General features: G+C 31.5%; 1 protein-coding gene across 18 annotated transcripts in view; it reads right to left on the bottom strand.

The window, feature by feature from the left end:
* Window positions 1–25,757, bottom strand: part of LOC117219502 (uncharacterized) — a 326,730-nt gene that overhangs the window by 108,877 nt on the left and 192,096 nt on the right. For 15 of the 18 annotated variants that reach the window (XM_033469869.2, XM_033469946.2, XM_033469142.2 and 12 more), the window contains 2 exons: window positions 21,944–22,089; window positions 16,176–16,273 (listed from right to left, as the gene is read on the bottom strand). In XM_033469869.2, coding sequence (XP_033325760.2) covers window positions 16,176–16,273; window positions 21,944–22,089 — 244 coding nt within the window. The remainder of the gene's footprint in view (window positions 1–16,175; window positions 16,274–21,943; window positions 22,090–25,757) is intronic. The other 3 variants (XM_033469472.2, XM_033469629.2, XM_033469790.2) reach the window with 1 other exon arrangement.

The raw sequence follows: 25,757 nt of genomic DNA, 5'->3' as shown, positions 1-25,757 counted from the left end.
ATTGTACAATATTACATGATGATAGTTATACGACTCATTTATTATTCGTAACACGTTTCTTTTCAAAAAGAATGTATCATTTGTTAATGCAGGATGTAAAAGATTATAGAGACATGTCCAGTAAATATTACAAATACCATAAATAATTCTTTGTGTCGTCGTAAAATAACTTGAACATATATCTATGTCTAGTTAGCAAGAAGATCGGCTAGGTTAACTGGTCATATCGCAGCTTTAACGTCGTCGTAAATAATTATAGATTAACTTGCTACGACGACCTGTCACGATGTTTTATGACCCTTCGCACTTATCCTATTTCCACCATTTTCTATCTATTAATACGCTTCCATATTTCACCCGTATTTGGTTTCCTCTTCCCTTGTCTCTTCGCGTTATCATAATCACTATTCTTTCCAGCTCGTTATGATTCCCTCGTATTCTTTCGATCTTAAACTCGCAAAGAGCAACATTTAAAAACTTGTCTTTAATGCTATCGTCACTAGACCGTCTAAATTCAAGCGTCAAAACTTACTATTTTATAATTATCAAAATTATGAAGATGCTTTTGTAGGAAATTATTAAATCAGTTTATCTATCCGAACCCGTTTCATAATAAGGAACATAGAAACTTTAAGTCTTATCTCAAGTCTCACTAGATTTGCTTTCAGCTTCTCACTTCAATTTAATTTTTTGAAAATTACATTCTTCATTGTTAATCTTGGTTGTTCTTTTCCCTTCTTCGACTTCTATAAATATACTGCTTATTGTCTTTTATACATCATTAAACTTCCATTTTGACCAAACGTACATAAGTCGTCACTTAATTACCTAATTTTCGACAATTAAGTAAAATAAATTGCTATTACACTAGGAACAATTGAGAAATTAACAGATCTACAAGAGTTATTTTCGAAAATATGTTTAGAACAGAAAGACAAATAGGTCTACAAGAATCTTCAAGAATATATTTTGAGAAATTGATGCATAAAGCTGAGGATGATCATAAACATCGTGAATTGCATAATTGTAAAAATTCTTCATCATCTGAGGGTTAATATGGCATTTTGGACGTCTAAGAGATTATTGTAAGTGCATCATGACACAGCTATTTGTTTAGATGTCTAATTATTTTTTAAGTAGATTCGCCATTTTATCTATTATTATTCTTTTGTAATACTTTATAATATATTTCTGACTGTTCCATCCAGCCCTGCTCTCCTTAGATTTTTTCCAACCACCTGCAGTTTTTACACTATATTTTTATTCTTGTCTCATCCACTTACCTGTTCACTTATCTTTCTTTCTGATCATATTAAAGTTTTCTTATTCTCTCTTATCTATAATGGTAACAGTCTTAACAATTTTCTCTACTTCCTTGTATTATTTTCTGTGTTCTTTTTCAGACATTTTTCATCCTGATCATACCTTCCTTGATGTTAAAATTTTTCTCGTGTCCCCTTACTTAGCATTTCTTTCCATATCTGCGTCTATTCTGCTTTTAACTTTATGCATCCATCAGCTTTTTTTCGTCAGTCTCATCCTTCTTATTCCCATATTTACATATCTTGCATTTTAATCAACTTTCCTATTTTGATCATCTCTATCTTCCTTCATAATCATTTTCTGCCTTTACCTCTAGTTCTTACAACCCCTTTCTTCTTCATCAACAATTTTTTCATTAATTTAAATACCTCAATTTGAAAATTTTACATGCCTTTCTTTATTTTCTTCTATATATTTTAGAGATAATATCTGATCCGTAAATATGCATCTCCGTCGCTCGACACTTATTTGGTGTTCACTTGATCTCATTACCAATTTCGGAGCTAATAACGATGGAACGGAGGCCCTAAGATAACGAAGTAAATGCCAACAACAAAAGACAAATAAAAATCAAGACGAGCCCCGCCAGTGAGAAAGTAAGACAATTAAGTTTAACTTTTCTTTTTCATCAAATATCTCTCTGCTATGCTGAAAGTCCAGGTTTGAGTTTGAAACTTTGGGGTATTTGTTTCATCGATTCTACGTATATTTCACAATTAAAGAGATGTTGGATTTCAAAGTTCCATTCTACTAATGAAATCGTAATGCCAATACAATTACGTTTCCGTGTTTTCCACTTCTGTGTGTACGTTAGATTGATGTCAATATCATTATGTGTTCTTGATATTAATTATACGATGTACCCTATGCGATCTCCAGTTATTCAATTGATTGCATATGTTCGTTGTGCAACAAATTATTCTTTTTCATATTTAAATTACGTAGTTCAGTTTATATCGTTTTCGTTAAAGTTTAATATATTTCTATAGTATAGTCCACATTCATTCCTGGCACTATACATATATTCTAAAAATGCAGTAAAAAAGACACATTTTTCTTAAAAAAGGTCTAAATTCTTGAAAACGCTTCAATTATTATGGACAATTCCAGTTTTCATATTAGAATCAACTCAAATTTCCTACTTAGTAGAGAGTCCCTTATAGTATTTACTCCTATTAAATAAATTCTGTTCGATCTGTAACGATTTACCAGAACTGTATATTTCTAAATATTTAAGCAAATTGCCACTCCTCGCGACTTTCATTTGAATAAATGCCATTTATTATTGAATATGTTACTTCCATGATCCGATCACTAGTTGTTAGAAGTTGTTAGAAGTTCCAGTGGATTATGCTGCACGAAAGAATATTATTTTATACAATAATTAATTAACATCTTGCTCTATAACAGCGAGTCAGACTTCATATACAATCTGCTATATATAAATGCTATTATTTTCTTATGAAAAAGATTAAAATAGCACCGACATTAACTTATCTATGTACGTATAACATTTAATCCGATTGTGTGCTTGAACTGTTACAATTTAAATTAATTACAAACGATTTAGCTAACGTGACAATATTGTGGTTCAATTGGTAACATTTGTGTTGAATAACTTGAACAACATGTTCAATACATTTTCTCTAGTTTCCAAGAAAATGAAAATATGAAGGTGTTTCGACTGCTTCCCTATAGCTGCGAATTAAATCCAATCGAGAATTTGGTTGAGCCAGGTACAGTATTATTTGAGAGACATATAACAGGTTAAAATAATGCACGACTGTTCGGAAGGGGTAACGAAGAATTAGCAAGAACGGAAGCGTTTTTCACAGATTGTACACATTTAGAATTCTGGTCGATGGTGGACGCGAATTGTTCAACGAGGGAAATGAATCGAAAAAGTAGACCAGATCTGCATAATTGAGCTCTTAAGAGTTTAAATACACCCAGTTACGTGCAGACGAAACCAAGGACAAAACATCGAACTTTAAACTTTTTTGAAGAGTTATAATCAGACAGCGGATCTTTATGTAAATGCATATTTTTTAGAGTACCGATAAATAGATAGGACTAGGATTGATATTTGTTTTGTCATTATAGGATTCTAAAAATACAGGGTGGTCCACCCTAAATAAGGCCATCTAAATATCTCCTCTAATTGTTGGAGTACAAAAAATATTTTGTATGCTATCTTAATGGTTTGAAAAAAACCATTGTATTGCAAAAATATTCTTTTTCTAAGATAATTTTTTTCGGAGTTTCAAGGTTATCAATTTTTTGCGCATAATCGTATAATTTTTTTTTTTATAAATCTTGTAACTGATGTAAAAATATGTTCAGATATGTACATTGCATGATCGTGAAATGACCTTTGAATTCAAAAATCAAATGGAAACAAAAAATTTGTGTCTATCGAGACTTTAAAGACGAAGACATCGTTCGAGAATCTGTAAGTGTGAATAAACATGTTCGCTATCACGAAACCCGATTATGGAATTTGTAATACTTTTTTAGGAACCTATTTTTTAAACTGTCATTGCAATATATGTTCGAAATAATATCCTTCCTCATCGATACATTTTTTGAAACTCTCTGGCTCTTTGAAGTGTTGTGGGATTAATTGCAGCCAAACTGTTATTATTCTGTATTTTATGTTCTCTGGCGTTGTTGATTGTACACAATAAACACCTTCTTTTAAATGTCTCCATAAGAAATAATCCATTGGCATGAGATCCGGTGGCCACCACCGTTACACGCTACACGCTACACGCTACACGCCAATCCATCAATTAGAGAAGATATTTAGGTGAACCACCCTTTATAGTTTCTATTTTGCATACTGCATATATTTTACGTATTACATATTTTTGACATATTTTGCATATAATTCTACATATATGTATGTCGATATACAGGGTGATTCATTAAAGCTGTTAGAAAGCAATATTTCCGTTATCGTTAATGATACTAAAAAATGCTAGAGAAATAGTTTGTATGGTTCAAAGCGGGACATTATAGCAATGCAGTGATTACAGCGATACAGCAATTTGTACAAACATAAAGTGCCTGTCATATTGATCATACGTTTAATTGAACTATTGCCGGTAGTGCATTGCCTTCCCGCACCCTATTCCTACAATAATATTATTTCAAATGTGATCACAGAAATGGAAATAATTATGAAATAAAATGACATGTTATTTGTATCAATATTACAAGTATTGCCATTTCAAACGTATCCAGGTTCGACACATGTTAACGCTTGAAAAGCAATGAACAACCCCTGGAAATACGTATTTCCCGGCCATAAAAGAGGGCGATACCGAAAAAGGAGAACTGGGAAACGGTAAATTCGTTTCCCTTGATGAAATGTTGGAAGATATAGGATTTTTATAGAAGCTGGAAGTCATGACTGGCCTATCGTTGTTACTCGTTTAGCTTTCTATTAAGAAGATAAGGCTCCTCTTTGAGGGTCGTGAGGCGCACGAATAAAATTCCATCCTTCACGTTATTCGATCCTAAAAAGTGTCGTAAAACAGCTCGAGAAGTGCGGTATCAGTAAGAAGTGCCATTAATAAAATAGCCAACAGCTTATGTGCTGTTTTGGAAGGAACTCGTAGCGAAATCGTCTGTTTCGCTGTGTTAAATTGAATTACCGGCCGGTATTTGTTCCAAATTCAACCATGGTTTCGATTTACGATTACTGAGAAATATTCTTCGATCTCACCAAACTCGATTAAGTCTAAATAATTTCTCTTTCTAATATAGTTTTCGATTGTGCACCTTGTTCTTCCTTCACAGATATCAACAAATTCCGGTTACCGAGTTGCACGTTTCGAGAAATGCGAATTTAATTATAAAGTAATTAGCGGTCAATGGATTTTTATGTAATGTAAAAATTGTCTGAGTTAATTGTAAGAAACATGAGTTAGATGAAAATATTCTTTCTTTTTTTTAAATAATTGTAATAAGTTGAAAATAATGTATCAGTATCTTTAAATTCTCCTAATGTTTTGTTAGTTTTCTAATTAAGATATTCGTTTTTCTCATAAATGCGTAAAATTCCCTCTCAAATAATTGGAAAGATTTATTTAATTATGATTTAAGATAGTTATATTGGCGAATAATGATTTAGAGCAAGGCTTGGAATTATTTGCACGCAACAACAAGCCGATCGCGCGAGCTACGTTCCCTGACGTGTGCCTATGCTTTATGTGTGTACGTATACCATTTAGGCGACCACAGGTGAGCGAGACACGCGACAGTAGTCAGGAGGCGTAGCCCTCGCGATCGGCGTGTTGCGTGCACATAATTCCGAGCCTTGATTTAAAAAGACGAGTTCCAACGTAGTCTCTCGAAGTTGATTAGAAAATAGACTTATTATTTATCGCGGGAGAGTATCGCAATATAGTAAGATTTATATTACTATATTGTTTTATCCAGTGCATACGACAAATAAAAAGATAATCGAAATAAAAAAATATTTTTAATATATAAAATGAATAAGAAAGATGCAAAAATAAAATAATGAGAAATATTGTGTATCGGAGGAACATTATATATTGACTTATATATTGACTTAACAATGTTTCTCAAGAGTGCGCTTCTTGATTCTACGTGATTTACATCTCGATTTCGTTAGAGATAACAACATTTTGGAAAACGTTGAAGTTCAATTGTGTGCTGGCGAATGGTTTGTCGCGCTTCCATTGTTACGTTCGACAGGTGGTAAATGATTACATTGAAATCGTGAACCACGGTTTCACCGACAAGGGTTTATCGGAGCTCGATTCTATCGAGGCCAATAATAATCGACAATACTGACCAACACCAACTTTGAAATGCATACAATGTCTACATACATACATACATACTCACAGATTTGCGTAATATATCAACAGTCGGTATGTAACGTTTCGGTATATACAACTCTTTGATCCTCTGAATGCAAAACTGTAACCACCGAGACAATGTAATATCTACAATTAAAATTTCATTTGCCAATGACAAAGATTGTTTCTCTTTTTTTTTCAAGTGCAATGTCATCGCTATTTAAGTCTACGTTATTGAACTGTCTTGGAGATAAGATTGATACTAAATAATCGTAAAAATACGACTTCAAAGTAAACGATCAATATTTTCGAAAAGAATATTCTTTCATTCCTCTGGAAACATAAATTTTATTTTTTTTATTTTAAAAGACTCGGAAAATCTGAAGGTTGTACATTAGTTAGTCAACTAATCTTTCTGATATCTCCAACAAACCTAAACAGTTTGGATTAATTTTGATAGAACGATATATATATATATAAAACTGTTTTAATCAGGAATCAATGCATCAAATATATTAACAATTTCTAATGAATATTCCTTATGAATAGACTGTGGATCTTTATGCAAAATAAAAATGTTGTCCGTCGTTTTGCAATAAACAGAAAATTCATGAGCATTTAGTTTTGCCTTGAGTAATTTTAAAGAGCTATAACTAATGTGTATAATCAAATCGATGAATTCTTCTAATGGTGTCACTGTTTTTGTTTCACCTACTCGTTTTTGTGAAAAATGCATAAAATATGCAGTGTATATATGAATCTTTATTTGTTGTACATGAATCTGTGTTCTTTCTTTACCTTCATTGCATATCGAATATATGAAAAAATAAATTTTAAACACAATAAAAATGTTTTACGAATATTATGGAGTTTTCTCTTACATAAAATTAATTTATGGATTCTCCAGAATAAAATGTCATACTTTAGTATTACCACAATATTTCTGCACACGAGGAAACCTTTAATACCTTATCGATCTTATAGTTTCGTCACGTACTGTGTACGGGAATTAGGAAAACATTTCATACATACTTGAAGCGTGCGATACGTAACACATGCTACTAATGGTTTATAAGTTTGCCGCGGGCATGTCAACCAGGTTATCGAGGTTATTAAATATATGTACCAAACATTATAAGCGCAGTGCCTTTGAAATGGCACACAGATTGGGTGGCATATTCGGTCACCCTAAATTACTGACACATTGTTTATTACGCAAATAAGTGTTTTACATGAAAGTCACGTAAAAGGACAAACAGTAGCGTAATTTATTGCTACTTTACCGTTCTGCTAAACGAAAAATTATGAAAAAATTCAAAATATTCTGCACCATTACGCGTACAAGATTCATGAATTATTTGATAATTTTCCTTTTTTCAGAACGGGAGAACAGCATAATTCGTTTAACCTGTTAACCGGGGAATTAACTTTTGCTCAAGACGTTTTACAGTGGAGACTTTTTCCTTTGTAATGAGGAGTTATATTATCACGCTCAAAGTAATTTGAAAAATCGCTTTTCACTTGTTGTTTAATTATATTTACAAATTTGTTATGAAAATATGTAAATTAAATATTTCCAATGAACAAAGAATTAATGAAACAATTGAAGCAACGAGGTATGCACAAAGTAACATTACAATCGGGACACCAAGATCTCGAATCTTCTCTCAAACCTTCCGAACAACGTAATCTGCACACCTCTTGGTTACGTTTGATTTTGAAGAATTGCGTTTGAAGAAAAAGATATATAGTCTTTTAATTAATCGAGATGGTTTTGGTGTCAAAGAAAGACGTCCTGTGTTAGTGGACGATTAGATTGCAGATTTTATGCATTTATGGCAAAATTGGATAGTTGCAATTTAAAATAATGTAAAGATTAAAAGCAATTCAAAATGTCAATGTGTTATTCTTAATCTATTAACTCTTCGCAATCAGAGCCACTTTAACTCGAACTCCAAAATAGTTCTTCTGATCTACAGTATCTCCATTTTATATAACGTAATGCATTTCATAGATATGAAATTGAATTTTGTGACTTGTGCAACAGTTACACTTCCAACAGTGTTTTAATGTTAAACTCATTTTGCGTTGTTAAACTTAATGTTAAACTTTAATGATAAACTCAATTTTTAACGACACGTTAGAGTCACCTGTCGAATCTAAAGGATTAAGATTATTAAAGAAAGAATGATCATGCTACACTTGGTTTCTATTCCTTACAATTGATGCAGACAATTTTCATTTTGCATACAAATTCGTCGTCTAATGATGACTGTCCAAGGGTGACACTACTGTCCAAAGGCCTACTACGTATAAAAAACGTTATAGCGATGTATGAAACTAAACTGTGCAAATTTGAAGTGTTATCATATGGTCAGACCAGGTTTAAATGAGCAAGAATGACATAAGACTTGACGCGTTCTACATGTCACTTTAAAAAATTTACGCGACGAAAAAAGTTGTCATGTCCATTGGAGATGTCTTCCTAGTATGATGAAATATTTCGTCATACTAGGTTAAAACATCACCGGTTAACAGGTTGACTCAATAACCCTGCAACTATCCTTACGGTGAGGGTAGCGACTTGAAACTTCGCTGACTTGGGTTTTCTTGAGTGGTCTATAGAACGGTATAAAGAAAAATCAATTTGGGTAGGGTGCACATTTTACCATCTTATCCGGCTATACCCTTTTGGATAAAGTTTCTATCGAGATAACAACGAAATTATATTGCATGCATTTGATCAGCAATTCCTGATCCCCGCAATGTAATCCCTTTGCCCTATCACATGTCTCTTTCTGTTTTGATTTCCCCAATTACTTGCATGTCCTGAATTCGTTGGTGGTTTCGGGTGATCGAATTGATTGATCCACTCTCAATCCCTTTGCATAACGTACCTTATTGCATATGAAATGTCCATCTTATAATGCCAATCTTACTAAGTGCTTTTGCTAAGGTATACTCCTATGTTTGTAAATACATATGCCAGTGGTTCTCATTGTCAGTGAACAGTGGGACGTGAAATCACAGTTACTGCTTTACTTCAAAGAGAGAAAAGTGACTAATTTCTTAGAGTACTGGTTAAATATTGCTTTGTATCATTTTGTATAATTTTTGTTTATCAGCAGCATGTATAAATTTTCACTATATAAGACTCCCTTAGATTTTTGTTAATACTAACCACTAATACTAACATACGATAACAAATAAAAAAAATAATAAAAATTAAAAAAAGTGAATAAAAAATATACAAAATATAAAACTAAAATAAAAATTACAAACGTAAAGAATTATAAGAAAATAAAATTAACATTTTCGTTGACGCAATACAAATTTTTATCCTATGTTAAAAAGGTTTACTACACCCAAAAAGGTGCACCTGTGTAACATGTTCCTTAACTTTTTTTCGATCACTGTACTTCCATCAAACTCAGTTTGTTGTAGTATTTATCATACTTCTGAAACAACCTGCTTTATTCAAAATCGTTAGTTTTACATTTTTATACAGTCAAAATAATAAAACATGAAATTGAAGTATTGAATTATGAGGAAAGTTCGCATGTTGGAAGCTAACAAAACACAAAGGAATATGTATAACTATGTTATGGTTTACCTTGTAGTGCACAATGCCTATTTTGTATAAAGATCCGCCATCTAGTAATTATTTACGTCTATGAACGTCGCAGTTAATATTTATTATTTTGTCTGCTTTCCATAGAAATGTAGAGGTTAGACATTGCTTTACTATACTTGTCAAAGTTATTTTGAAATATGCATACTTTTATTTATTTATACGATATGCAGTGACATTTTTGGGTCGTGATACCGTTATAAGAAGCCGTGTTAAGTCGTTCGGTAAGAAGGTCAAGGAACGCTGTCACGTACTATTTGGAATATTTTTATTTAGATATGTCGTTTTATTTTTATATACGTTTTATGTCAACCCTTTGCATCTTTAATATCATTTAAGTCTGTTAAAATAACAGGTTTCACACCTTTTATTTCCAAGTTTAAATTGTAAGGATTTTTTCACGAGAAATGATCAAACAAATTTTTTAATTCAAGCATTTGTTATCATAAAAATTGTATAAAATCTAAATAAATTCAGTCCTGCCATCGTTATAAAGCAACGTACGTTAGTCAGGTTCATGACTGGTAGGTTTGATGTTAAAATTATCATTTAATAAATGATAATGTAAATGTTGCACGCGCGTGCAAACAAGCTCAATACTATATGCATGTAATGAAAATAATAATCAGAAGTAGAAATTCAACAGGCCAGAAGAATTTTAGAGTTTAAATAACGTAGAATGTACCGGGTTATATATATATATATTTTTTTTGTTGCAACTCAAATGATCGAATTCACGACAGTCGTGTATAAGACACGTATAAATATAAATTATTATTTTAATTTGTTAATGCATCTGAAGAAATTTATAAAATTAGAAGAAATATAAATATATATATATATATATATATATATATATATATATATATATATATATATATATATATATATTTATATTTCTTCTAATTTAAAAAAAATATATATATATTTATTTATATTTCTTCTAATTTTATAAATTTCTTCAGATGCATTAACAAATTAAAATAATAATTTATATTTATACGTGTCTTATACACGACTGTCGTGAATTCGATCATTTGAGTTGCAACAAAAAAAATACAGATTATGAACAAATCATAAAATCGTATAAAATAGAGATATAAAACAACATCGATCATAAATAAAGAATGATTTTTGAAATGTCAAACTTCTTGAAACATATTGTTAACAATAGAGGTATAAAATTAGTAATAAAAATTAATAAAAAAGTTTACTTTTATAATTTTTCGACTAAATTTTATAAGGCGTTCGAATACTTATGTTGCACGAAAATTCCTTAATATTTTTTTTAATTATGTAGATAACGTTTTATACTAAATCGAAAGTTTCATGCATTTTGACATTTATATAGTTATACTAGTGTACGAATACTTTTGTTACCTACTGTATATCAATATGATTTTCGTGCACTTATGTAGTATATGTAAAATGTCAATATAATGCAACTGCACAAAATGCTAACGGTATACTTATTCAACACGTGACTAATGAGATAATATTGTTCTATCTTGTAATATACATGTATTCATTTTCCATACCCTTTACTCACTTACAATCGACAATTTACCACTTTTCCAAACACCTTGAACTCCTTTCAAGTTTAACCCGATCGTCTAATGTTACTTTGGATTTGTACTGTTACTGCTTGTCAGTTTATTAAACACATTGCAAACAGTAGCTATAAAGTTTATAGTATATTTATAGTATAAACGTATTCGCGGCACGAACTTATGGGACGACCTCAATACTTCGTTTTGTTAACACTTCCTAAGGAAAGTAACTGAACAGTCTCGAGTATGTAGATCGACATATTCACAATTAAATGTCAGTCAATAAAGTGTGATCTCAATACGTCATTCACGATCATACCACGCCAAATTTGAAGTTGCATTGTTATAACCGCAAATGATTCCGGAGGAATAAATAGAGCATTCCCTGGACGTAGCAGCTTCCTATTAAGTCAATCTGAACAGTTAGTCGCTCTTTTATTTTGGCTCGCCTGTCATGATTGAAACTCTGACGTTCAGATACGGTGTCAATTTTCTTCGAAATCGATTTGGTGGCCTCTAATGTTCCATAATTAGACTGCAGACCTTTGTACAAATGATGGTTAGAATGAATTCTAAGAAGCAGTGACCTGTTAGAAATATTTTTCTTGAACAATCTTAATAAGTTGAGGACAATGCATCGACATTGACAAATTCTTTGAATATTAGATGACGTAATAACGAGAATATAGTATATATTCATTCATTTAATAAAATGAAAATATTTATCTCAATGGAGAAATTGAATTAATTAAAAAGAACCAAAAAACACGAATAAATATAATTTAATATCCCAAACAAGTAAGTATTATATTGAAGTTGTCACCAATAATTAAACCATGGATTTTTATAAAAAATGAAACTTTTTTTAACAATCTTAGTAAGTTGAGAATAATACTATGTTAGTATTCGTCAGTTTGATTTTTTTCAGCTCCTTTATTAATGTTCCCAGTTGATACTAACTAATTTAGCAAAATGACAATGTTTACCACAACAGGAAAACTGATACAATCCAGTTACAGTGAAATATTTATTTCCTGTCAAAAATACAGATAACTAAAAGAACTAGGAAACAGAGATAAAAATCATTTAATGTTCTAAACAAGCAAGACAAAAATAAGATCAAAATTGTCAATAATAATTACACTTTAAATCTTTATGAAAAATAAAAATTGGTCAGAAAATTCATTCTTCCATGAATAATGTCAGTGAATATCAAACTAATATACAACAATGTACCTTTATTATTACACCTTTCTACAGTTTTATATTTCTTCTGCTCGTTTTTAATAAACGCATCAAATCTACTGTCGTAATATGCGTAAGTACTGTTGTTCGATAGAACTCGCAACTTGCGCTTTTATATTCGCACTTGAGAAACGCGTAGATATTACCACAATTATAAACTCGAACAACTGCAAGGACGGAACAGCTACACTAAAATTTTCAACGTTCTCAAGTCTTTACGATCAGTGTTATTATACATGATGCTTCAAATCTTTATGACCAGTACCATTATACAGGCTGTCAAAAATCTAACGATACAACCGGCGAATGTGCAATAAAAAGGTTTCCAGTGACGCTTTGTTTTCGAGAAAATCGCTTTTGAAAATTCGTCAGCTTCTTACACTTACAAGAAGTAGAATTGGCAAATGAACAAAAATGAAGTTTTGGACGAGAATATTTGATCCTCACTTATTCATATAATTATATAATAACGCATTTGATAATGATCTTATATAATAATTATATAATAATATAATAACTATTATTGTTTTCCGATCTAGCCATAGAATCACAAACAGGGTCAAATTATTATTATTTTATAATAATTACATAGATAATATATATCTACATATGTAACATGTAATAATATTATAATTAATAACATTATTATATATAATATTATGATATATATGTAATATATAATAATATATTATGTAATTATTATATAATAATAATTTGATCCTATTTGTGGTTCTACGACTGCATCGCAAATACTTGGTATATTAGTTATTACCATTAAGGGATCCAATCGACTCATCAGAATTGGTTTCTAAAATTTGTTTTCGAAGAGAAAATCTTATATTTTTAAACTTTGATTTTCATTGGAACATGCAATAAGTTCATTTGATCTCATATAATTATTAGCGCATATATGATACAAATTGCATAAATAAAAGAAGATCGATAATAATAATTTTAACCGAATTTGCATGAAAACGAAAGATTCAAAGTTTGTCATTCGGTCAGTCAAATGGAAATATCGTGATGGTGCATAATCGGAAATGGACGGTCCATTTATGGATTCGCATGACCGGAAATGGATGATTGGCGTAACTACCTAACAGCTTGAAGTTTACCACATTTCGCGCGTCATAACTTCGTAGATTATCTGGAATTTTGACAGTGGAGCTATTCTACAATCTTTCCGGAATGTCAGTCTATGAAATTAAGCAATAAAAATGTTGAACATTGACTGAGTATATTTAGTGAACCATGAACATATTCGAACGTCTTTTAAAACTGAATAACTTTTTCATAGTAATCGTGCATGGCGATCCAAATTTTTTAAAGACGTTAATGGGACTAATATACTAAACAATTGCTAAAAAATTTGTACAAAAATTTGCGATTGCTTGAAGGGATCACATTAATTAGAAAATTTTACTTTTTAACTATTTTATATGAGCCTAGAACAACAAAATTTAAACAACGAGTTCCGTGGGTCTCGGTACCTTCGAAATCGGTTGACGTAGAGACAAACTATAGGCATTGAAAGGTGTTAATCAATAGATGTCTCTCTTTAATTGTCTATAGGATTTTATGAATTTATGATAAAAATGATACGTGAAATATAAAACATTGAGAATATTAACAGTATTTTAGAATATTTATGTATTATTTTCAGCTTATTGAAATTATTAAACTAAAAAAGAAATTTCTATTTCACGCATGCTTGCTGAAATTGAACAAACTGATTTTTATTTTGCATAGAGATCCACAGTCTACTCACAACAACGTAAGCCGACTTTTTTTGCATGTATACTATATCGAGATCTACAAAATGCATTGTTTCGATTTTCGTTCTAGACACAAATGGAACAGCTAAAAAGTGAACTATTTTTGTTGTCACTCAAACTAATTGTAATTTATGGAGTCAATGTTTCAGACATCGTCAAGTAAGCTACGTTAAAGTGGCCACTGTATATATTTAATAGTGCAGACAAAAATTAATTTGTGATTGTTATCAATTAAATGTGTGAACAATCACACATTGTGATACAACAGTTAACACGGTGTCCCATTTACAAGATGTCACATTTGAAGTAACAAAATAATCTTCATAGCGATCAACAACAAAAAAATAAATAAAAATATCTTCTCGAGATATTTAGATTTAAAGTTTTCAAATGAACACTCTATATGCAGGGTCAAAATTGATCAATATTAGAATGGTAACGGTGTTTTATAGTTCAACGTAAAAAAAATATAAAAATAAAGCAATTTCTTTTCTTTAAGTCCGCCTTGATACCATACTGTTCTTGTTTTTTACGTATAACAAACAGTTCGCGAGTAATTTAACTCGCTCCGTATGTGAGAATGAAGCAGGTGTGGTGTAATAGTTCTAAGATAGAGTTCTATCAGTCATTAATAAATGATGTGGCGCCGTAGAGTTTGAAACGCACGAAGTGACCTCTACGAGATAGTACATAGACAGTTTCAGGGTGTTCGTGTTACAAATACAGATCGAAACATAATGTCATTGTTTTTCAGTCTGTACAATTAGTTACGAAGTTATTACGAAATGTTTCATTGTGGTTTAATACACGGTGGTCCATCTGTATGTTTTGCCTAAATATTTTCTCCAATGGTAGCTTTTTTGAGGACATTCTTCAAGGTGCTCGATGTTAATTTTCATATAAGTGCATATATTTTTTATTGCACATACTTTTTATCTGACGCTAAAATACGTTCGCTAAAATACCTTGATCTTGAAATGACCTTTGACTCAAAATATGAAAACGAAACGTGAAATTAATTTCTGTCGGTATCCCAATACTTAGAGATGAATGCAGTAATATGCTACACGATGCAATAAAAAAATATACACTTATATGCAAGTCGATGTCGATAACCTTGAAAATTCCGAAAAAAATGACCATGAATGAAGACTACATTTTTTGCATCGTATTCGTACTAGTCAAATTCCACTATTGAAAGATATATTTAGATTGCAATGTTTAGGTTATGCAACTTGTACAACACAATTTTAAAGTAATAAAATAATAGAAATATTTTTTTGTTCTCTATTGTTTACTTTTCAATAAAAAAAATTTAACATGTCTTATTCGATAAATATAAAGTTAATTATGCACGAAAATAAATCAAAAGCAATTGGTCAACAATTGATCACCCAACGTTCCATGTCTGAACGAGTAAAAAAAATTGATCTTTAGTGTCACCGATATGTGGCCGATATGGCTCTTAACGTAGCAAACTAAAATTTCGTTTAACAAAGTAAACAAGATTAAGTTGAACATACAATATATGATACCGACTGCAGCGACGTACAGTCTTGTTTAATACATTAGGACCCCCTATAACTCAGATTAAAAAATTATTCCGTACATGAGACAAAGAAATTTTATATTCCTGTCATAAAATGAAACAAAATGCATATTACTTTGTCATATTAAAAAATTCGTACAACGTGAGATCTGTATCACGCGAAACGTGTATTTCACGATTTAAAGGGTCCTGCTGTATTATTTGAAAAGATTTGGTTACCGGAAGCTAATGTTTCAAGCATATACTCGTTAGCATGTTTCAACTCACCTGTATATAGTGCTGTGGTTGGTCAGAAGAAGGTGGGGAAGGAGGAAGAGGGCCGCCAGTCACCGCTGCATCCTGTTGAGGGGATGTTCGGGGCGGCTCTAAAACATTTAACCATTTCGTTATTATTTTAACCGGTTCTATGAACGTCATTCAGCGCAATTCATTTTTTAATATCACTTATATCATTTCATTTTAATATCACATTCTATATCGTACTGGGTCGCATATGAAACACAAAATTACATTGCATTACAGGTTCCGTTTTGCGCAATTGAATAGTGCTTGTTGGGTTAAACAAAAGAATCTAGTTTTATTTATGAATTGAACTCATTGATTTAAACACTTAAATATGCAAGGAAAGAACTCTGCTACATAAAGAGAGGAATACATCTTAAACTACATATTGGCATCTCCAATATGCTTAAAAATTGAGGTAAATCAGGATTTTTCAAATTACCTGTAACAAAAATAACAATACTATTGGTAATGCAAAACACAAGTTTTATTCTAAGATGACGTACAAATAAAGTTAATCAAAAGAGAAACAAAAGAAAAATGTCAATGTATTTTTAGAAAAAACAATTCCCTTTTAACAATTTTATTTAGTCATTCCGTGGGCGACATAAATGCTGATATTTATTTTATCTATAAAAAAATTTATTATATTGACTTATCAGTCGAAAAATCCTATGATAAAGATGTGTTTGCACTGGCTAACTCATTTTCAAAGAAAAGTGGACTTACGAGAACTCTAATTTAAAAGTAAACTTAGCGCCATCTTTTTAGACAGAAATTATAGCTATAATAACATGCGACTAATTCGAAAACAGAAAGTCGCGATTGCTATACCAACAATACTAATCGGAACATTCCATAGAATCGTATGATGCCGAACCGCGAATGCCTGAAATTTCTGATCGAATAATAAATTATGTTAATACGTTGATTTCGTGATCTAATGAACTTGTATACTAATATTCTCGATTAATAAGATTGAGATTCCCTTATAAAAATATTGAAGTGGTGCACGTAAAATATCGGATTTTCTTTATTCATAAAAGTTTCTCCATTATACTTGTTTCACGCATAAATTTTTGATTGCACAGTTTGATTGTCTATTACAAGATCAACTTTTTTAAAAAAAAAAGTTTTATAGAATTGCTTATTTTTGCAGCTCTTTGAGTAATTTTTCGAAAATTTTTTACAAATTAATATAATTTTCTTATACCAGTCAATGCGAACTTTGCATCAATGCTGCAAAACCACTCGCAATAGGAACAAATGTTTTCTCGACAATTCTGTAAATGAAAGGAAAGAGCAGCGTCACTTTGCGGAACCCCAATCCGGCTATATTTCCTTGAAAAACGAGTTGCGTGAAAGTCTGGAAACTGTTGCGCATAACATCTTGAAAGAACTTGTGGAGAATAAATACATGGCTAACATCCAGTGATCGTGGTTTAAAATTGAATAATAATCATAGACCAGGTATGCACCATCTTTCTGCACTTCTGCAACTTTTCTATACATTGGTCTAATGCTTTTACCGTACCACGCTGATAAAAATCTTCCGTACAAAACTTACTTACAAATAATTATTACGTTTACATTGGAAGGAAATTTGTGTTTTCGAAACGTATTAAAATGTTTCATAGTTATTGATGTAACAATAGTGTAAATAAGAATAAAAATGTAATTAATATTCTTAATCTAATTTGTGATCGTTTGACAAGCACACTGTATATATATTAATGAAATAAAGGCAGTCATAGAAAGTTCTTTCTGTGATATACTATAGTCTGTCCATTGAGACGAGTCACTAGTATGAACAAAACGGCTGCGTAATATTCACGTAATCGATGATGGTGATTGCAGCTATCGACTGCTGAATATTGAGCTCAGGGTTGGTTTCTAGCAGTCAGAAAATGTATGGTTCCTAAACGCGCACGCTTACCTTCTCACTTTATTTGCTTCGATTAGGTTTATTTGATTTGTTATTGAATATTACAAGAATATTGTACATAATAAAAAGATAGATAAATTTTATTCATTTTATATACTACTTTGTAGAAATTAAAATCATTGATTTATATTTCTAAAGTTATGAAATATTATTTATTTTTATATACTGTAATAACTAATTTTACCAATGTTACAAAAATTTTAGTTAAAGAGAAGTTTCCTACCTTAAATAGACTATTGTCAACTAAAAGATTACTCATTGTAGAAAGAAAAGAAAAGTTACATTAGACTTCGTCATTTCATACGTTTTCTGGCATTTCAAAAACCTGCACATGCGATAAATGCACACATATCGGCGCTGTAATAATAACATTTCTGAGACGAATTTTTGTGTGTACAATTATTAAACTCCGAATTTCATTTATAATAAATATATTTCTTATACCGTATTTATAATAAATATGAGTAGGTAAAATATCTAATAGTAAAGACAGAAAGTATACTATTGCAACATTTATAATTTATTAAAAGTATAATAAGATAAAACTAAACAATACATGTAATATCTGTTATTTTTCAGTTAATGCATTTTTATTTTGCATTTTCTGCAGTCAATACAATAAGTAAATTATCTCTCCTCGTTTTCATTTCTTTCAACATCAACTCCAAAGAGTTTACGTTGGTAATTGTAAAAGTGGTTTCAGGCTGGATGCACACTGCGCTCATCTACCACACGATGAAGAAGCGTCAAAAATGCATCAGTGAACATTACAGCGTTTTTATGTAGTATAAAATCTTCAGATGAAGTTTATGGAGCCAAATTGCGTTTTCGTGCATTGAAGTCAAGATGAAAAGAAAATAAGTAGAGCCACGAAGCAGTTTGTCGCAATGCGCATATTCTCGTATAAACTAACTTGACACAAACATCCTCCAAACGCTAAATCACAAGTCGATTAGTAGTAGTTACAAATTTCTGCAGTTGTAACGTTATCGTCGCATATGCGTACGTTTCCAGTAGCATTCTGGTACAAGGACCAAGAAATTGTGCGAACTTTAGGTAAGTTGTTCAACGTTAATGTAACAAACAATAATTCCCATTTCTTTCTATTTACTTTAATATTTTATTAACTTTAATAATTGCCTTGTTTATTTATTCCATACTAAACACGTAAATATTATTCGAGTTTTTCATTTGTATATACGAATACACATTAAGTCAACTATATATTAAATCAACATACACATTAAAATCAACTATATAAATAAAAGAACATACACATTAAAATCAACTATATAAATAAAAGAACAGCAGAATAACATCTGCTTGACGTTGGAGTGTTGATATTATCATTTAATTTTCACGTGCTCTACAAGAAGAAAGCTACGAAGCTTTCAATATCGATTGTGATTCGTCAGAAATATATCCTCTCAAAAGAAAAACATTTAAAATGTAAGAACAAGTAGTTGAATTTGGTTTGGACTCTAGTTCCTACAAAAAATTTCCAAATGTTAACCCACAAAAGTCTCTAAAAAGATAAATTCACTCAAAACAGCATTTCCAATATATTAATCAAAAAAATTAATCATACAAGACAGCATTCATTTCAAAAAATCTCAAAGAAATAATAACCTCTTCAGCCCCCAAAAATGCATTCAAATATAAAAAATGAAATATTAAGTCGCATAAACCTCAGAAAATGTTAATCTTTGGAAGGATATAAAATAACATTCCAATTACATAGTATTTATTACCACATAATTTGATTTGAAGAAAGTGTTGAAATCAAAAGTAGTTGTCCACTTTAAGAAAAAGAATCGATATTTTAGAAACGTCACATCGAAATGACATTTACAGTAAGATTTCTTGTATCCTGGAGTATCGCGTATGGAAATGAATTTCTTAATTTCTAATTACTTCGCAACAATGATTGCTTTTGGTAAAACGAATCAATTCTGTAAATATTTTACATATTAGATAAACGTTGTCTGAGAATATCGTGATCCAAGTAATTTCGGATGTGACGTTAATATTAATTCATCGTAGTACCTTACAATTCAAAATGATCGTGAAAAGTACAAAACATGCCTCTTGTCTCTTATATGCAGTAAAATGGAATGCAACTATTAATGTGCACGTCAGAAATACAGTAACGTCTTTGTAATCTCTCGACAGCTCGACATAACATGTCTGTTCATCATCTCCAGCATATATACACAGTGTCAGGAAAGTAGTAGGTTTCGAGGTGAGATCCTACACAAAATGCTGCATAGAAAGTAAAATGACCACCTTAGAAGATTGTTTATGCCGCTGAAAATTTCTGTTACATATTATATTGAAAGCACTGGTTTTCAGGAAAAACAGTTTAAGTTATTTTGGGAAAGAAACATCTTCAAGTTCAAGTTATTTTAAAAGATCTTCTTCTAGGTCTGCAATGTTAAAGCACCATAAAAATTGGCAAAGGAAAATTCTATTGGCTAGGAATACTGTGGTAAGAAAATACTGTGGTTATCATTTGTAACAGGTGTTACTATCCGTAGTCTCCGTAACCCAGTCTTCACGACAGGTTGCACTTTTCTAACTAGTTTATTGACCATAATGTGCCTAGTGTATGAGGCTCTCTTATGAGGCCTTTGGCTTTCCAACATCGCAGACCTAAAAAATTTTCTCGTAACTGAATAAGGATCCTCAACATTGTAATCGTATATTTTGAAAAATAATGTACCTTTGATAGAACTTTATATTTTCATGACGACTTGAACATGCTCATGTAATGAAGTAATTGAACAATTTTATTTTGTATCCCGAACAGGCGACGATTATTTTCTTGACACCTTGTACGTGAGTCCAATCTCTACTTTCTAAGCATTTGAGCCATTCTTTCGTGGGCTTCAGGTTACAAATGACAGTAGAAAATACATTCCACGTCGTAACTGTCCTCCTTTCAAGCATCTTTGTTCATCCTTCGATGAGGTATAATTTGTTTTGTGTCTTATTGCATTACTTGGGGTCTCGTTTCCTTTCGATTCGTATTACTTTGTTGGAAATCCAATTACTCGGTTTCCTTGATTTAGCTATCAGTTGTTTCCATATGGTAACGATTATGTGTTCTTTACTTATTTTCTATTAACTAAAAAGTAACGATTTAAAATTTACGATTATATTCACCATACGTAAAAACAGAATTACTACTTACTATCAACTTCTTAATAGGGTTTGAACCCATAAAACTTTCTTCAAGAAGATATTACTCTCGATACAAAAGATAATGCGAGAAACAGAAATGAAAATCAAAACCAGTAGAAGAAACTTGTACGCCTGAACGAAATCCGACATTTTACGTGCACCAAACTGTGCACCAAAAATTTTTATCAACGTAAACAACACTTCTCAATCAACTAAATTAGTATGCAAGTGCGTCAGATTACAAAATCGCCATATTAAATTCGAATTCGCAAATAATCAAGATTAGATCTAGTAGTTCAAAAATCTTTGGATATGTTCCTGAGAAATAAACGCTGATTTGTGTTAATATATTTCGAATATAATGATTTCTTTATGTTTACAAGATACTGTTTTACCTATAGGAAAATCGAAAGTTCCAGTGACTAATCATATCTTTAATCATACTAAATTCTATTAACTCTATAAGTAATTCATAAAATTTTATAACAATAATATAAATTGATTTGAAACTGTGGCTATTATAATTTCGCGATCGAAATGAACAAAATCCGACATTTCATGTGCATCAATCCAATAGTATAAAATGAAGCAAAAGTGACTTCGTTAAAAAAAAAAGTTTACTTACCTAGTGTACGGAAGACGATTGGTCGACTTCGATATTTTACGCCAGCTTTGGTGGCAGTGACGGTCAGTTGGTACTGAGTGTCAGCTTTGAGTCCGCTCAACGTTACCGCTTCGCTATTTCCAGCAACCACCGCCACCACCCTGTAACTAACCATCTTGCCATTGCGTTTCGATTTTTATACTCGTTATAATGATAACAGTATTATTGCAAAGTTATTAGAATTCGTTATCCACAAGGAAAATTAGGTCCACACTTTCTCATGTATCGACAATTGCAATTTGTACGCATACGATGGATAATGATAACACAAATAGAATACACAGAAAAGGGAGACAGCTATAAGTGTACCTAGCATGTACAGGGAGCATTGAAAATCATGATATAATCACTAGACTGCGGATTTTATGCATTAATAAGAAAAATTAGTATATCGAATGGAAAACAGTAGAAACGTTTGTAGAATTTCAAAATACAGTTGTATTATGTTCAACTTCAGAAAAATAGGTCTGCTTGTGTAACTCCTGTAACTTGCAATTAATAAAAACAATTTTTATTTCCCCTAAAAATCCGCAGTCTGAGACAATGGAGACTTTTCTCTATGCAAATGGAACACGAAAATGTACAATAAAATTATCTCATGTGAGATTTTCACAATTACTTCTATCGACAGTTTCTTCTAATAAATGCTAGAAGAATTGATAGTAAATACATAAATTAATATATAATAAAACCTAAATAATAAGTAGATAATTTAGCCAAATTGTAACCCAACAAGAACAATTTTTACTTCACATTTCTGTCTTATAGATTCACAACGAATTACTGTCGTTTCTGTGATATCAAAGTTTTTCGACACACTATGTTCACTTTCGTAAAGAAAAGGTGTTTTCTTCACAGAGCGTTCTTTATTCTTGTTACTTGGTGAAAGAGGTGATTCCTGAGACGATTTGACGTAACGTTTTCCTTTGCGAAAATATTCTCGGCGGATTCGTTAACGAGTTATTAATAAAGAAACACGGACCAATCAGAGAGCAAGAACAGCTGGTGCGTTCTGACGCGATAGCTAGCTGGACACAGCATTGACCGTGAAGGTATATCCGTTCTCTGATTGGACTGCATGTTTCGTTTATAATTCGTTAACACGTTGAGTGCCGTGATACTAATTTTTAACTGCGTTTTAAAATCCTTTCTTATTATAATATAAGGAATAATCTGAATGTTATTAGGGTCTTTAATACACAAAAGAGTGAAGTTAATTCTCTCGAATGTAAATTTTATCTTTCTAATTTCATTTTCATTAACGCTTTCATTGTCGTGTCTCCTATATGTGGGTGTCGGAATGATTTATTCTGATTTGAAAATTAATTCTTTCGCTAATCTATATTATGTTTTCCTAACTTTATTAAGATTCGCAGAGTATACGAATGTGGGAAAAGAGAGTAATTGACGTCATAAAAATTTACTTCGTAATTTTGATTTAATTAAATAAGATATTTTAATTTTATGAAATGTTAAAGATTGTTGGCGTGGTAGTCAAAGTATTAATTAATTAAACATGTGTTAATTAAACATTGTGGGCATTTTTGGAATTGATTCGGCACTTAATGTGTCAACGAAGCCGCAACTAACATTTTCGCTGATGAAAAAGAGACTTCGAATCACCTCAGGAAACACTGCCTTCCGGGTGTGACAAATGTTCTGGGATATACTCTACATTGTGAAGAAACTTTTTAGTATACAGGGTGTTCAATAAGTTGCTCACTGGTGGTCCTGACCAAAACATGTCATACAAACTACATTCTGCTTTCGTTTCATTACTCAACTGTACTAATATATATCAAGCATACTTACTATGAGAGAATAATTATTCGTGTGTGCACAACGTAGTATCATCCGAGTCAAGTCAAAAACGTACTGAATGTCATGCACAAGCTTATCATCAGAAACCTCTGTCTACGCTCAAAGCCAGCAGAAACGATTATCGTCTCGAGCGCGAAACAAACCTGTAGTGTATATTATATTTTGTTCAGGATGTCGTATCTCTATCATTTACGGTCCATTAGGATCGTCACCTTCGATCAAGAACACCCTTTACCCTCTTGTCTTCTTGGTAAGGTGGTTATTCAAAGTAGCAACTTTCTACTCCCGCGAAGCGACGCTTCGTTGGGACCTTAGATAAGGGCTTCAACTTGACACCATCTTACCCTCGTGTCACTTTGGTAAGATGGCTATCATAGACACGAATTTTCCACCCCGACATTTCGGACGCAGAATCATCGGCTTTACATCAAAGCTTTCGTCTCCACTCGCTCACACGAGCTCACTTAACCCCAAAGAGGTCGCAAATGATGGGATGGATATTGAGCTGATGCATAGTCCATGTCCTTCGTATTAAGCGCAATTTTTTTTCGAAAAGAGATGCTTGTTACGTATGTGTTTCACATTATATTGTGATTTTCTCTTTCTTTTTTTATATGCAACTTTTAACTAGTTAACTGTTTTCGTTGAGTATATTCCTCGAAACAGCTACCTGGTTAAGGAAGATGTATACTTTGATATTCTTTATTAAATTGAATATTTTATATTAAACGAAATATGAAATATTTCTTCAATTTAGCACTATATGAAAAGAAACGATATATAGAATGAAATGTTTAATTAAATAAGAAAAATTTAGTATACACATTTGGAAAAGAAAGAGTAGAGAGAACTCCGGGGTGATATAAAATGCATAAAAATGTCTTTATGAGATAAAACTGCGATTATCCCATCGGACTCCTGCATCACTCCAATACGTATGAAATTTGTCTATTCATATTTGTCTGTAGTCACATTTGTGTAGCTAATGTGTGGTACAACAAATCTGTATATCTTATATAAAAAATGCAAACAACGACACACACGCACGGATACACACGCATACAGAGAGAGAGAGAGAGAGATACACACATAGAAGAGAGAGGGAGAAAGAGAGAGAGAGAGAGAGAGAGAGAGAGAGAGAAGAAGGGAAATATATATGCACGCATAGATGTACAAAAAACAGGTGGAACAACAAAAAGATGTGCACTTGCTACTTATTTCGAACGATTGAACTTTCGAAATATATTCATCAATGTTGTGAGAAATTCTATCTCGAGCATAGCAGATGGTTGACTGTTTATAATGACAGTGATCGTTTACTGTCCCCGCAGCATAAGTTTACCATATTCTGTCACATGGAAGTTTTGTGTTTCGTTTAAACATTGCAATTTGTATCGACTGTAATCCAATATATTTTTAAATAATTCTGTAGTTTTTTCAAAAATTAGAACTACAACAATCTATCTATGTATATTAATTATTATATTCATTAATAATAAATAAAATAAATAAATTCAATTTAATACAAATTTTAATGAATAATGTACACGATTTGAGCCATTGGAGAGACAGAAACCGAAAAACAATAATATAGAATCAATTATCATATTTAATAATTGTAAGTACAGCATAAATATTCAGAATTCGTAAAGCAGAAAATAATAATATAACTTAATACTGCATCATTAAGAGTATTATAATCTGATCTGAGCGAAAACAGGGAAATGTTACTTCTATAATGCTGCATATCACGAACTACATCTCTGATGCTTTAATACCACAATGCGATGTAATCGCTGCAACGCAACGTGGTGGTTGTATCGCGAAACCGCAATAAAGAGCCAACGGTAGACCATGTGAATCAAAATACATTATCTTCTTGGATTTATGTAGGTAAACAAGCAGAATGTGAACGCAGAGTGAATGATAAGTAATTTACGGATATTATAGGGCA

Source organism: Megalopta genalis, chromosome 1 (genome assembly GCF_051020955.1).
Source record: "Megalopta genalis isolate 19385.01 chromosome 1, iyMegGena1_principal, whole genome shotgun sequence".
NCBI lineage: Eukaryota > Metazoa > Arthropoda > Insecta > Hymenoptera > Halictidae > Megalopta > Megalopta genalis.
This window is presented reverse-complemented; position numbering and strand designations above follow the sequence as displayed.